The sequence below is a fragment of the Peromyscus californicus genome, unplaced genomic scaffold (genome assembly GCF_007827085.1).
Source record: "Peromyscus californicus insignis strain IS unplaced genomic scaffold, ASM782708v3 Scaffold_21__1_contigs__length_65335640, whole genome shotgun sequence".
In the NCBI taxonomy this organism is placed as follows: Eukaryota; Metazoa; Chordata; class Mammalia; order Rodentia; family Cricetidae; genus Peromyscus; species Peromyscus californicus.
In genome coordinates, this window is record NW_026294514.1 from 41,121,386 (window position 1) to 41,137,821 (window position 16,436).

Genomic DNA, 16,436 nt, shown 5'->3' on the forward strand with positions numbered 1-16,436 from the left:
CCCTGTGCCCATCTGACAGCCTTTCCTCTTGAATTTGAGATCCCAGACTTGTGCTACCAACTCCACCCAACCTTTGGTGGCCTGCCTAAAGACCACATGTCCATTACCAGCTCACAGGACCCTCCTTTTCAGGTATGAATCTGATACACCTGCTGCCTGAGAATAAGAGAAAAGCAATGGGAAGAGATACAGGATGAGTTCAAGGGAGGGAATGGAGGTGGATTTGAGCAAAACATATTATATGCATGTATAAAAATATCTAATAATAATACAAAATATTTATGCTAATAGAAGCATATGTAGTATCAATAAAAACTTAATTAAACATTATTTCTATAGAGGTAGCAACAAACAACCACTATTAAATTCTGTTTTTGACTAAGTAAGGGCGAATATCAATGCTCTTCTAACTGCTCCAAAATGAAAATGGGAGAAACACTACCACACTCATCCTGCCAAGTATGTGTAGCCTACATGCCAACACTGGATGAGAACACAACAAAAAGAAAAACTACAGAACCATCTCTTAGTGAACACAGAGAACAAAAATTGCTAATGCAATTCTTATAAAAAAGAGTTCCATGCCGGGCGGTGGTGGCGCACGCCTTTAATCCCAGCACTCGGGAGGCAGAGCCAGGCGGATCTCTGTGAGTTCGAGGCCAGCCTGGTCTCCAAAGCAAGTTCCAGGAAAGGCGCAAAGCTACACAGAGAAACCGTGTCTCGAAAAATAAAAAAAAAAAAAGAGTTCCAGAACAAATTTAAATCACAAATCACAAACCACAACTGAGTTCATTTCATTCTAGGGATGCAAATTTGGTTTAACATATAGAACTCAGTAATTACAATGCACCACATTGACAGGATTAAGGACAGAAATGGCATGGTTATCTCAAGCAATGCAGAAAGGTCATTTGACAAAGTTTAGCATCCCTTTATGATGAAAGCTCTGAAGAATCTAGGTGGGATAGGGTTGTAACTCAGTGGCGGTTTGCTTGGGTAGAGGATGTGAGGCCTTAGGCGCAATCCCCAATACCAGCTTTAAAGAAAGATTAGGAATCGAAGAAACACACCTCAGCATAATAAAGGCCATATACGGAAAATCTGAGACCATCCCCCTAATATCTGAGGGTGCTTTTTTATCCAGTGTTATTCAATTGCAATGCTCAAAGTTTTAAAACAATAAGAATAAAGATCAAAAGAAAGGAAAGAAGTCAAATTATCCTTATTTGTAGATGACATGACACTGTGCTTACATGACTATAAAGACCTCACCAGGAAACTCCAGAAATGAGACCTCTTTGAGCAAAGGAGGAGAGTACAAAATTAACGTACAAAAATCAGTAGCTTTTTAACATAAGTGAAAAACTTGCTGAGAAAGGAAGTCAGGAAGGGGGTGGGGGGGATTCCTTCCACAGAGGCTTCAAAATTAATAAAATATGTAGTGATGAGCCTAATAAAGAAGAGAAAATACCTCTGCAACAAGAACTTCTAGACACTGGAGACTGAAACAGAAGATGCTAGGTGATAAAAAGATCTCTTTTGATCATGCATTGACAGGGTTAATATTGAGAAAACAACTATACTATGCGATCCCCGTCAAAATCGGAATGACATCCTTTGCAGGAAAAGGACAAAATCCTAAACCTCATATTAGAAGTACGAAAGACTGAATGACCAAGGCCAGCCTTAGCGAAAAGAGCAAGGGTGGGGATTTCACAGCACCTGATCTCCAATTATGTCATAAAGCCACAGTAGCAAAACCAGTGTGGTATCTGCCACAAAAACAGACGTGTGGGCCAATGGAATAGAACAAAGGATCCGGAAAAAAAAAAAAAGCCACACAGCTACAACCCCCTAATTTTCGACACAATATTTCAAAAACATACAACTTTTTACATAATTGTGCTTGAAAGTTTGGATTTCCATGTAGAACACTGATGGCAGACGCTAACATCCTGCACAACAATCATTTCAAAATGGATCAGAGATCTCAAACATAGGCCTAAAAACTCTAAGACTGCTAGAGGGAAAATAAGACAGACCTGGAAAGGCAAATTTGCTCTCATAGACATGACCTAAATTTAAAATTATTTATGTGCAGGCATCACATGTGTGTGCACACACGTGTGTGTGTGTGTGTGTGTGTGTGTGTGTGTGTGTGTGTGTGTGTGTGTGCATATATGCATTAAAACTAGAAAGGGGATCATGAGAAGAGAGAAAATGATCCTAAGGGAGGGAGAAAATGAGGGTAATAAAATACAGGTGACATGAAAAGAGATGGGGGAACTATTTGGGGGAAGGGGGCACTCTGGGCCACAAGGGAAGGGGGTGGTAGACAGGGATAGACTAGAACTACGTACAGTTGACAGAAATGTATGAATAAACTATAAAACCTGTTACTTTCTACACTAACTTAAAAAAAAAACAACTAGAAAACAAACATTCAGTCTTGTTTTTTTTTAACCATGGCACATTCTCAAAATGAATGCTATGTACCACTAAAAAGAATAAACAGACCTGAGTTCCCAAAGTATGCATAATATCTGCCAAAAAGGGGGTAGGGGAAGGGACATAGCTCAGTGATGAGGTGCTTGCAGAGGAAGCCCAAGGCCCTAAGCCCAAGTAAAATATTAGTCTGTTTAGGATAAGCACTGTGAATGTGTGATATACATATACATATGATGTGGGGGGTTTCACTTTTCTTTTTGTTTATATTTCTTATAGATATACAACAAACTAGTAGTAGTAGTTACATATTTCAGGAAATATTTAATATTATTTGATACTTAATTCAGAAAATACTTGATACTCAATGTAAGTATGAGGACTGTGGTTAAAAAAAATCTTCCCTTTTCCCTTAGTGTCTATCTGTATTTGCCTTTTTTAACCATATGCTCATTTTTGAAAATGTAAATAAATCCCTTTAAAACTCTACACACAAATGCATTAGAAGGTCACCAAATGAAAAACTCAGGACCAGGTATGGGATAACCTGCCCACTCATTTTTTATTAGGAGTATCCCAGAAGCACCCCCAAACAATACAGGCTATTATCATTGCTCTTGGTTACCCACCAGAACTTATGGAAATACCCTATTCCTGATGAAAACCACACATTTTGGCCACACAACATGAAGATTCTAATTTAATAATGACCAGAGAACTTCCTGCTGACAAGCTATATAGTCCTGGGTATTACTCTGTAGGTTGCTGAGGTGGGAAAATCATCAAAAGTCTTGCCCTGTGAACATCAATGACTGATATAGCAAAACATGTCCACAGATACAATAGCGGCATGGATTTTAACCAACTGCTTTCTGAATGGATTTCAGGCCTACCCACAGGAGAGAAAACAACATACCTGGTACTGTAAATTTAGTTAATAACCCATGCTTGGGGAGTTCACAGGCCCCGGGGTAAACCAAATACTATTTCTCTGCTACATGCATACAATATCAAACTGCCCTCTAAATTCATATCTCTCTACCCATAGATTAGCAGTACTCAGACCCACCAGAGAGGCTTCTTGGAGCACTAGATGGTGGTTTATGCAGAAACTCAACATTGGTCAAAGTAGAGAATAAGTCTATGGAGATCTCAGCCACTAATCAAAAAGAAACATTCACCACAGGGGTCTCCAGACAACTCTGTCCAACCTTAAGTTTCCACAAGGCACAAAGTTGTCTTAAGGAAACAGCATGGACCAGAGAAGTAGAGATAAACGTTATAACTTCAAGGTGTCCATATTGCTGTGAGATATTTTTAAGTGAGGTTAACTCTGAAATCAGTAGATGCTGATGAAAAGCAGATCTGGGAAGGGCACATTCAAAACATTGGAGACCCTGACAGAAGGCAGAGGTCACTGAGAAGTCCGTCTCCAAACAAACCTGGGACTCAGGCCTCCAGTAGCACCTCTTTCCTGGGCCTCCAGCCTGCCATACAGATTTTCAGCTTGGTAGTCACAATGATTGCATGAGCCAAATCCTTAAATAATTCTCTACATAGATTTCTAGATAGACAGATGGGTGGAGGGATGGATAGATATAGCATTAGTTGTGATTCTCTAGAGACCTCTAATAAAACCTCTGCAGTTCATAATCTCCATTCCTTTCTTGATAATATCCAATTTGTCTGTATCTTTGTAAAAAAAAATTTGTTTTCTTTCCACATATAAATCTGATTAATGGTATTGTGACACCTTAAACAAGTCAGGAACAAAAACAAGTTCCCTGTGATCTTATTTACATGTGGAATCTAGAAGAGCCTGTTCTCAAGTAAGTTGAGAGAACAAGAGTGGTTACCAGAGTCTGGGAAGAGTGAAATGAAGGAGCGTGCTTGGGACAGTTGATGCCCAGGTTCTAAGTAACACTTAGATACACAGGAGCAAGCTCTGAAGCAACATTACTCCAAGGGTGACTTAGGGTTTCTATTGCTGGGAAAAGACACCATGATCACAGCAACTCTTATAAAGTAAAACATTGAATTGGAGTGGCTCTCTTACTGTTTCAGAAGTTCAGTCCATTATCATCATGGTGGGGAGCATGGCAGATGTGGTGCTGGCTACATCTTGGCTTACAGGCAACAGGAAGTCAACTGAGAAAGCTGCACAGTATCCTAAGCATAGGGATGCTGTGGGATGGTTTGTATGTCAAATCTGTTGCTCTGATTGATCAATAAATAAAACACTGATTGGCCAGTGGCCAGGCAGGAAGTATAGGCGAGACTAACAGAGAGGAGAACTGAGAGAACAGGAAGGTGGGAGAGACACTGCCAGCTCCCACGATGACAAACAGCATGTGAAGATGCCAGTAAGCCACAAGCCACGTGGCAAGGTATAGATTTATAGAAATGGATTAATTTAAGCTGTAAGAACAGTTAGCAAGAAGCCTGCCATGGCCAGTTTGTAACCAATATAAGTCTCTGTGTTTACTTGGTCGGGTCTGAGCGGCTGTGGGACTGGCAGGTGAGAGAGATTTGTCCTGACTGTGGGCCAGGCAGGAAAACTCTAGCTACATAGGGAGCCTCAAAGCCACCCCCACAGTAACACACTTCCTCCGACAATGCCACACTTCCTAATAGTGCCACTCCCTATGAGATTATGGGGGCCAATGACATTCAAATTCCCACAGAGGGTGACTAGAGAAAAGGAAATGAAGATTTCAAAGATTGAAGGCAAGGAGAATAAAGTTTTACCCCAATGAAATAACCAATGGGACAAGGGAAACTGGTTCAGTTGGTAAACTGACTGCCTTAAAGTATGGTGACCTGAGCTCAGATCCCACTAAAAGCTGTGTGTGGTACAAAGGCTTGTAGTTCCAGTGACAGCAAGAGAGAAGCTGGAGAGTGTAGATCCCTGGAGCTCATCGGCCAGCTAGCTGACTCTTCCTGATAAAGTTCCAGACCAATGAGAGACTCTGTCTGTGGTAATTTGAAAAAGAATGACCCCATAGGCTCACAAGTTTGAAGGCTTGGTCATTAGGGACTGGTACTACTTGTCAGGGATTAGGAGGTGTGGCCTTGTTGAAGTAGGTGTGGCCTTGTTGGAGTAGGTGTGGCCTTGTTGGAGGAAGCGTGTCACTGAGGAGGTGGGCTTTGGGGTTTCAAATGCTCAAGCCAGGCCCAGTATCTCTTCCTCTGCCTGCTGCCTGTGGATCTAGATGTAGAACTCTCAGCTACTCTCCAGCACCATGTCTGCCTGTATGCCGCCATGCTCCCCGCCAGGCTCCCCGCCATGATGACAATGTCAACCTTGGATTAAATTAAATAATTAATTTTTTATTTATTAAATATTTCCCTTTATAAGAGTTGCTCTGGTCATGGTGTCTCTTCACAGCAATGGAACAGTGACTAAGACACTGCTACAAACAAAACATGGAAGGTGTTTAAGGAACAACACCTAAAGTGGCCTGCTGATTGTCACACAGGAACATGTACAAACACACCCATTTTTGCATAGGAAACAACAAATGTTTGAGTAGACAGACATGTTTAACTTGACTGAAACATTAAATGCTAAAACAACATGATACAATATATAATTTTTATGTTTTGATGTATCAGTTTAAAAGTAAAGCAAAAAGAAAAAAAGATTTACTTTTAAAATATACCAGACATTAAGAATACTTATGCTCTAGAATAACGTATAAAATTCATCCATAATCATGTATCTTTGAGCAGCTGGAACCCTCAGGTATAATTACAACAGCGGGACCACTCCACTGTGGGTTTCGGCTGTGATCACCAACAGCAGGATGGATGCAGAGGCTGCTGACATCTTACCAAGCACCCGTCCTGAGTCACGTGCTCTTTGGACTCCATGATGAGCTTCCGCTTCCGGTTGGGCTGTCTCATCGCCACTTCAGCGCTCCTTAGCAGAGTTGTCTGCAAAACAGTGGCACATTAAACACTGGAGGGAGTTCGCCCCCTTTGCAATTACAATTGCAATGAAAACACACGTTGCCGCAGTCTGGATAGTCGGGAGTTTGTCCTGCAAGGGCTCATGGGTAGAGAACCTTTAAAAGCACAGCTTAGCAGGTTCACTTGAGCTACCAGCCTTAAAAAGGCTTCGCACAGTTCTAGATAGTTGCTGTCATGAAAAGGTAGGCCTGGCCACTCTGGTTTTCGGTCTGGCTCTGCAATCTCTGGCACCCTAAATTATCCCAACATTGTGTTATTGTCTGTCCTGAGAGTTTCACCAGAGCCAAGATGATGCCAGACCCTGCCCTTGAACACGCCCTTGAACACAAGAACTGTGAGCTAAATAAGCCTTTTAAAAATGTGTCCAGCTTCAGGTATTTTATTATAGAACAAAGAACCCAAGTAATGTAAATACTTAACAAATTTATTTATTATAATTAGCTGCTGACAAATATATATGATTGGTTTTAAAACTTTTAATATAAGAATGAAAATAATGGGAAAGGTGATAGATTTCGTTTCCTACCTAGAATTTACATAAGAAAATAGATACTCTTGTGTTTGGCCTTATCTATGATAAATGCTTCTGTTGGTTGGTTTACTTAGATGACTTAGGATGTACTGGTACCTCTCTGCAGCCTCTGTGATTAGAGGATCTGACCGTATACAAGAGCCATGGCAGAAAGATATCAGACACAGCATGGCACCCCAAAACAGGAATCAGGTTGAATGTATAACAATTCAACCATCAGGACAGTTCTTCAGCATATCAGCATAAAGCAGTCAAGATTCTTTGAAAAGTGATTTGAAGTGAGACTTTTTACCTCGCAGGGCAACCAGATGAGAAGCAAGCATCAGTAATATGCACGTGCCACAGATATGCATGTAGCCCAGAAGATACTATTCTAAAACCTAGCCTCAACAGCTAACTTGCAATATTCAGGAAATTGCCAGTCCTAAGACAGATTTAGTTGTCTTTGACAAACGTGACAGCCAAGCTCATCACTGCCCCTCAAGAGCTCTCATACTATCTTTCTTACAGTGTTCTGCCTGCACACTGCTAGACAGCAGAGGCTGGAATCCAGCTGTGCTCAGCACACATTGTCCTGCTTCCCCCTGCACAGACCTACCGAAAAGAAGAGTGACATGCTTGGGGCTAATGGCAGCTCTGACGTTGCCTGAGCCACAGAGTGGGACTGATTATTGTTTCGTTCCCTTAGGTCACAGTTTCCAGGTTTGCCTATCTTTTAATGTAGTGAATATTTCTTGAATTCTTTTCTTCTATATAAATTCTTTCCACCTTTAACTTTATGTTACACTCAATAGAATGATTTCACAGTTTTTTCCAACACAATGTGCACCTCTTTGCTCCCACTTTCTTCTGACCCTCAGCCTCTGGATAACCCCCTCCTTCCTGTATAGTGCCCTTTTCCATCTATCACTACTTACTCCTTTTATAAGTCAACTAAGGAGACTTCAGATCCTTCAAAAAAGCCTTCTTCGATTACTTCCTGTCTCAAATGGATCTTGCACGCATTTCCTACACTTCATGGTTACTGTGCATGCCTTTGACAAGCATTTAATACTTTGAGCTACGTATTTTTTTATTTCTTCATATATCCTTCCTTGTGCAGCCACAAGCAACCTGATAACAAGGACTGTGAACAGCCCATCCTTATTTTCCATTACCCAATTATGCCTGACTCATAGCAGACTCTCTGTATGTGTTTGTTAGGTTTAACTGAGTACACACGTCTCCCTGATTTATACTGGAACCTCAGAACCCTTACTCCAATGGACATCAGTCCCTGATTCAAACATTACTCCTAGAATGCGGTATGGCTAGAGTATCACTCTCAAATTCAACTCCTATCTCTTTTTCCTTCACACACACACACACACACACACACACACACAATGTAAACAAAGGAACTGATTCCTCACATCCATTTGCTTCTAGTCAGATAGTATGCTCTTAAGACAGGCACTTACCTAGTAAATTCAGTATCATTGCAATCATTTGAAAAGAGGTAAATACAATTAATCATGCCTAGCTCCAGGTAAGATTGTGAACATCTATGCAAATGAACAGCTTAGACGGAGTGCCTTTAGCAGATTATTATTGCACTAGACATAGGCTTTGGCAAGGCTGGCTTGTCTTTTATTGTGAATAACACCCCACAGCTTGTCAAACAGAAATCACCTGCTACTGGCATCTCTGCTCATAAACAGGGTGATCTGCCTTGCTAATCCCTGGTAATTATCTCAGCAGCCCTGGTTTGTGTAAATCATGGAAATCTGAATTTTTATTATTATATGTCAGGAACAAAATAAAAGCTTCTATACCACAGAGTTTCAAAATAAAATTTGATAACAACTGAATTCCCTTTCAATTTAGAAATAATAAAGCATAAATATAAAAGGTACCCAACAACCTATATATTTTGTTGCAGAGAGTAAAAGAATCAATAAAGTATTGTCAAAATAGAACATGAATGACAGGTAATGGTGGTTTGACAGATACTCAGGCAAACTCACAGACCTACACAGAAGGTCTGTATACCCACTTAGAAAGCTTCTCAAACTTGTTCTAGTCAACAAAAGAGAGTATTTCTTTTGACAGAAACCTAACTTTATATTCTAGGCACAGTCTCTAATGATATGGATTATTCTGATTGTCCTTGATAAGTGGTCTGCTCCCCAGGGGTCCAAAATAGCACACCAGCCACTTATCTTCTTGCTTGGTTTTGAGGAAATAAAAAGTTGTTAAAAAGTCAAGAAAGAACAATGTGCAACTACAAAGCACGTTATCAAGAGAAGAATGACAAATGATGGTCAGACTGATCTACGCAGTAGACTTGGGTTGTAATGAACCCAGGCACTATCTACAATCGGCAAGGTGATTCAGTGGGCTGTTAACTAGAAAACATTCCAAATAATGTTTCACATTTTAAAAAGTGAGACAGGTAAATATATAAAAAGTATGTATATGCTGGTGAAAAACTGGAAGTGCTTTGTTAATATTCCAGTTGACCACCAGCCTCAGCCTCCCATTGGGAGCCCTCAGTCACAAGCTGCCAGACACTTGTCATCTTGACCCTTTAACTTATGAGCACAAATCAAGATTTTACTGACAGGGCATCTTGACATCTCCAATCCTTCAGATTAAATCTGTATCCATATTCCTGTATTGTTAGGGTCACCTGTTGTCCTCCATCCTTTATGGAACCTAAAGATGCTTCCTCAAACACCTCCAAAAAGGGTGAGACACGTGGCACATGCCTGGGATAACACAGACAAGGTCTGCCCTCTGCCTACAGTACTCTATGAGTAAGAAATGCAGTCCATAGCACTTAAAAACATGAAGTACTCTGGGTTGGGTGTTCCCAGGAGAGAAACTATGTCCAGCAACATGAACAGAGAAGGAACATTTCGGCTGCTTCTAAGATACTGTGTAGAATTTAAAGTGAATTTAGTATCTGAATATTGAATGAAAATACAGGATTACTACCCTGATTCTTTACTAGTTCCAGTTGTTATTCAGGCTAACATTCATTCATCCCTTGGTAGTGTTAACAAAGCAAAATGGTTGGTATTTAAATAAATTAATAGGTGGTTATAATTAAATAATGGTGACTACTTATACATAAGTTATTAGTACTTCTTCATTATATTAACAACAGCAAATATTACCTAAGTACTCACAAACTAGGCATCTCTATAATAGGAATTTCCAGCTAACACATACGATGCCCCAATGGCGTGTGTGCCACTAATGCCCCACTTTACAGATGGAGAAACACTGGGAGGTTAGGTGATTTGTCTCAGTGCCTGGGTAGAATAGTTCCAGAGTCCCTCATTCAAACCTTACAGCAGCTCTTGGAACTGTAATCTAAGTTTAGTCATTTGAAGCTGAAACTCTCCAACCCCCTTGCTGAACTTCTCAGTGGAGTGTCTTTGTGTTGTTGCTTTACCTCTAGTAAGGCTCACGATGTTTCATTATTTCGTTTTATTTTACCTTACCCATTTTGGAATCTTAGAAGGTAGCTGGTTAACTATATATTAACTGTATACTCTTACATCATATGATGATAACATGGGAGCCCCCGAGATTCACAGCTCACAGCTCAAAAGATATCACACTGGCTTATCTGGAACTGACAGGTTCTAACAAGCACATTCCTACATAACCTTTAAATAGGAACCTTCCTGTTACCAGGCTGCTACAACAAAACCAAATAATCAGAAATACAGCTTTCCCTCCCTCCTTCTCTCTCTCTCTCACAGACACACACACACACACACACACACACACACACACACACACACACACACACTGCAATAGCAACAGCAGCTAAGGCCTCAGGTTGAGAACAGCAACATTATTAGCCCTGTTTTCAGCCAGGTGTGTCATTTTAAGGCCTGCCTTCTTTCAGTTCTTTCTAGAATGATATTAAGCATTTTATATTCCACCCAGAATTATGTAGTGACTAGCACATACAGCCTCATAAGGCAGTATCTCTTAGAGGTTTATTCCCTGTTGGGAGCATCTGTCCAGACTATGCGTCCTTGTTTCCAGGCATTCCTTCACTCTAAACAAAGAACAGAGTCCTGAAATTTTCCTTCTTTGGCGGCTGGAGAGGTGACTCAAAGTTAGCAGCACTTTCTGCTCTTCCAGAGGTCCTGAGTTCAGTTCCAGCACTCAGTTTAGGATGCTCACAACTCTCTACCTCCAGGGAAACTGATGCTCTCTGTGGGTATCCACACACACATGGCATACAAACAGACATATAAACACATATAAGTACACATGAATAAAAGATAAATATTAAAATTAAAATAACTTTCTTTGTAAAAAAAAAAAAAAAGCACTAAACAAGTAGTGAGGCTAAAATGCTGAGTTGAGTGTGCTCAGAGTAAAGAAAAAGGCAGAAGTTAAGACTCTGGTTCCCATGAGGCAATGGGAGCCTAAAGAAGCCAGCAAGAGCTGGAGGGTGACATCAGTTTGTTCCCTTGAAGCCAAGAGGTGGTCAGCAGGAAGCTCCCTGGATGGTGAGTTAGGATTTAAAGAGAACTGAGCATGAACATGAGGAGCAGTGGTGATAGCTGCACTTCTAAGAAGACAAAGGAAGACAAACACAACAAACAAAAAGCCAGAGGCGTGGGGTGCAAGTGCTGTGAGCACAAAGCCTCCGCTCCAAGTGCATTACAAGCGAGACATGAAGAATCATGAGATTCACCACCAGACAAAGAATTCAGTCCTCATAAAACTCCAGTGGCAGGAAGTGTAGGGTGCTCAAAGGATAAGTGAAGCAAAAAAAATCCTAACAAGTAAATAAGGATTTTCACTATTAATTTGATTTGAAAACTATAAATAAACAAAAAAAAATCCCCAACACAACACTGTGAAACTGAAGCCACTGGTGTATAAAAGGCTGCAAAGCAGGAAGGGGAATGCAAGTCAAAAACACAGCTACTAAGAGAAGGAAGGAAAAGGCTTTAGGACCATCTTGATAGGCAAAGGCCCCTAATGAAGGTCAGTGACAAGGAAACAATAAACATAACAGCAATGAAAGGGAATTCCCTGAGCCCAAGGAAAGACCCATAACTAAAATCACATTAAATGGAGAAAGATTTAAACTTCCCTCCTAAGATCACTGATGTGGAGTAATCCTCTTCTACACGGTAAAGGTTTGTCACTCACATCGGTTTAATAAGATGCTGATTGGCCAGTAACCAGGCAGGAAGTATAGGCAGAACAAGCAAACTAAGGCTGATGGGAAGGAAAAGAGTGAGAAAGGGGTCACCAGCCAGATGCAGAGGGAGCAGGAGATGAATATGCCATGCTAATACAGGTACCACCATGTGGCAGAGCATAAATAGAAATATGGCTTAACTTAAAATGTAAGAGCTAGCTAGTAATAAGCCTGAGCTATTGGCCAATCATTTATAATTCATGTTTTAGCCTCTGAGACAGTTATTTGGGAATGGGTGTTTGGACATAGAAACAGCTGTTTACAGATCGCCTATCAAGGACAGTCACCATTTCTATTCCACAGTGTATAGGAAGAGCCAGCTGGGGAAATTAACCAAGAACAAGAAATTGAAGGCGTCTGGGTAAGAAAAGAGGAAGAAAATTCTACTCATAATCACATAATATGATGTTTTAAACATCTTAAAAAGTACATTAAAATGCTAGAAATTATGAGTGCACCTTTGAAGGTGGAGAAAATGAAGTCACTATGTAAAAAAGTGCAGTGTCTTTCTACATATAAGCAGTTAACAATAAATAAAAACAGATTTTAAACTGGTTCCACCCGTAGTATATTATAGTGATGTTTTATTTGTACTAAAATGTGATTTGTATGTTAATAAATAAAGTTGCCCAGGGGTCAGAGCTATTAGCAAGCCACAGCAAAAGCTGGGCGGTAGTGGTGCATGCCTTTAATCCCAGCACTTGGTAGGCAGAGCTAGGTAGATCTCTGTGTGTTCAAGGATACAGCCAGCATTGGAGACACATGCCTTTAATTTCAATACCAACCATAGAAGACCTGAAAGTTTGTACAGACAGGCAGTGACTAGGAGGTCATGTAGTTGGGTTTACAACCAATGAGAAGGCAGAAGAGAAACTCTATAAAAAAAGACAGACACACAGGAAGTAGGTCTCTTTCGGAGAGGTAGGACAACAGCAACAGTGAAGGGTAAGGTTTTTAAGCTCTTAGCTATTGCTCTGACCTCTTGGCTTTCATCTCTGTATTGGCTCTGTGTTTCTTATTTAATAAGATGGTTACATCTACAGTATATCACGACATAAAATGCTCAAGAGTAAACATAATAAAAAGAAGTGCAAGATTTATAAACTGTAAATCTGGTGTTGTAAAATGAAAATAAGAAAGGAAGTACATATTACGGGACCACAGGTTAGAAGACTTCATGATTTTGTGTTAGTTCTACTCTCCAAGTTAACTTAGGGGTTCAGTACAACCACTAATAAAATCCTAGCTGGATTTCTTGCACACAGTGATAAAATGAACCTAGTATTGGTGTGGAAATGCAAGGGTTCCAAGACAGCCAAAAATAACCTTGCAAAAGCAGAAGACAGTAGAAAGATTTATACTTCCTTACTCCCTAACTTTCTTCAAAGTTACAGTAGGCAAGACAGTTTGGTCCTGACCTAAAGACAGACACAGATTAAATAAATAGAATGAGATTTGAAAGTCAGTAATCCATTTAAGGAAAATTAATTTTCCAAGGTGTGAAGACTATTCATAAGGAAATTTCAGTCTTTTCAACAAATGTGCTAAGAAAGATACTCTGTGCTGCAGAGAAAAGAGAAAGAAATAGCTCAATGACCGCGGACCTAACTATAAGGGCTGAAGTCATTTAAATCTTGGAGAAACAGAGGGGTGAGCCCTTATGCACTTGGGTTAGGATAATTGCTTCTTAGATATGACATGATAGGTGCAAATAATAAAGAGAAGTAAAGGAGGTTAAAGTGGAATAAATCAACACTGAAACTCTCTGTGCTGTAATTAAACCCAATAAAGAGAAAGAAAAGCCATGGAGTGAGTAAAATGATAGATGTCAAAACGTCTAAAGGACCCATATTAGACCACAAAAGACCTCTTACAACTCAATAACTGAGAGATAGTGACTGAAAAATCGGCAAATTTGAACAAAGATTTCGCTAAAAGGGATGTACAAACATCTAATAACCACATAAAAATGCTCATTATCATTTACCATTCGGGAGATGGAAATAAAAACCAGGAGATTCAGCAGCTAAGTATGTATGATTTTTAAAAAAAAAAAAGTAGACAGTAACAGGAATGTGGAGAGACTCGTGCATTGCTGGTGGACAAAATAATATTAGTAGTAGTGGTAATGAATAATAATAATATACCTACAGTACAGAAGTTTCTTAAAAATTAAAGTGATCCAGCTGTCTCTCTCCGGCCACACCCAAGGAAGAGGAAACACAGTCCACATAGACTCCTGTACTTACTCATAATAGCCCAATGTGAAAATAACCAAGGGTCCAAAACTGGAATATAATTCAAAGCAACAACCAAAAACAAGAAACAATGCATTGAAATATAGCACGTCACTAACACAGGGACATGTCACCAAAGACAAGCCATGAAAGGACAGCACATCTCCTCACAGATGACACAGAAAGTGGACAACTGACTCCCCGTGCCTGGAGTGAGGGGATTAGGGAATGACTACTATTGGCTGTCGTGTATCTTCAGGGAACATAAAATGCCCTAAAGTGAGATCATAGAGATGGTTTCACAGCCCTGCAAACATACTAAACAGCATTCCATTGTATGCCACAGATGTGTGAATCATTATACTTGCATGAAGCTCTCTTTAAATGTAGTCTTCCATGTCTCAAAAAAGAGATTTGTAATTTACCGATTGTGTGTGTGTGTGTGTGTGTGTGTGTGTGTGTGTGTGTGTGAACTCCTCAAAGGTACTAAGTACCAGTAAATGCAAATCAAAACTAAAATAAAATATAATCTCATCCCAGTTGGAATGACTATTTTACCAGAGACAAAAACAAAGAAAACCTAGCAAGAACACAGTGAAGGTGAAATGTAAGTCAGTCCAACCATTACAGGCAATAATGGGAAGGCTCCAAAAAAACAACTAGAAACAGAACTGCTATGTGATCTAGCAATCCTCACCACCAGACCAACATCCAAAGGAGGGAGAAGCAGTGTGCTGAAGCAGTACCCACACTCCCATTTTATACAGTGCTCACAACAGCCCAACTACAGAATCACCCGAGGTATCCACCAACCAAGAAATAATAAAAGAAAATGTGGTGTGCATATGCCATGGCACATTATTTTTCCATAAAAGGAATGAAATCTGGTCATTTGTGGACATACAGTTGGACTTGAAGACATTCTTGGCAAGTGAAATAAGTCAGGCCCTGAAATACAAATGCCACATGCTTCACTTAAATGTAGAAGCCAAAGTCAGTCTCAAAGAAATATAAAATAGTGGTTATCAGAAACTGGTAAGGACTCGGGAGAGAGGCCGGGAAACAGGCAAGGCACAGGTGTGTACTTGCATGAGAACAATAGTTTATGTTCTATGACACCATAGCGTAAGTATGGTTTGCACCAATGAATTCACATTTGCAAAATACCCCCTAGAGGGCTGGCAAGTTGGCTCAGCAGGTACAGGCACTTGCTGCCAAACTGACTACCTGAGTTTGATCCATACTGGAATCTACATGGTAGAAGGATAGAACCAACTCCTGAAATTGTCTTCTCACCACCACACAGGCACTGGAACACATGTGCATACAGAGAGAGAGAGAGAGAGAGAGAGAGAGAGAGAGAGAGAGAGAGAGAGAGAGAGAGAGAGAATTGTCTGAGGTGCTAGATACAAGTTACTCTGATGTGATCATCACATTGTACACATATTGAAAGACTAGCCCATTTATATGTATAATTAATATGTGTCACTTTGAAATAAGAGTGGTTAAAAAGACAAAAAGCAAATTCTAGTTACTGATATAGAAGGGAAAACTGAGAAGACATTTGGGGCCCTGCTCCAACCAGACAAAGGATACCCTTAGCCTTAAACAGAAAAGTTTCTTCTTGCAGGGAGGGGATAAATGCAAAGCCCATGACTGAATGGGATGCTGGGAATAAAGGGCAGCCCAGTGCTCAGGCCTGGACACGGCATTTACCACACCCTTAAGGAATAGGGAATACAGAAGGTGGAAATAATGTACTAGCCTGAGGATGGCAAGAGGAGCTGCAAAATACCATCCAAAAGTGATACAACCATGCCAACTTCCAGCAGCAGTGCATGCCGGCACTGGGTTCACAGGAGTCAAGCCCTCAACAGTCAGCCATGGAAGCAGAAGGGATGCACAGGGGTCTACTACCCACTGCTGATCTGTTGGAAACAGATAGATATGGGATCAGGGGAAGCATGGTATCCAGTTATGTACCCACTGGTGAGCCCTTCATGCTCTGATGGTTAGTTCCAAACCC

At 40.4% G+C, this 16,436-nt stretch overlaps 1 protein-coding gene across 1 annotated transcript in view; it reads right to left on the reverse strand.

The window, feature by feature from the left end:
* Positions 1 to 16,436, reverse strand: part of L3mbtl4 (L3MBTL histone methyl-lysine binding protein 4) — a 448,777-nt gene that overhangs the window by 360,864 nt on the left and 71,477 nt on the right. Inside the window, exon 2 of the mRNA XM_052750167.1 lies at positions 6,280 to 6,381. Coding sequence (XP_052606127.1) covers positions 6,280 to 6,351 — 72 coding nt within the window. The 5' untranslated portion in view covers positions 6,352 to 6,381. The remainder of the gene's footprint in view (positions 1 to 6,279; positions 6,382 to 16,436) is intronic.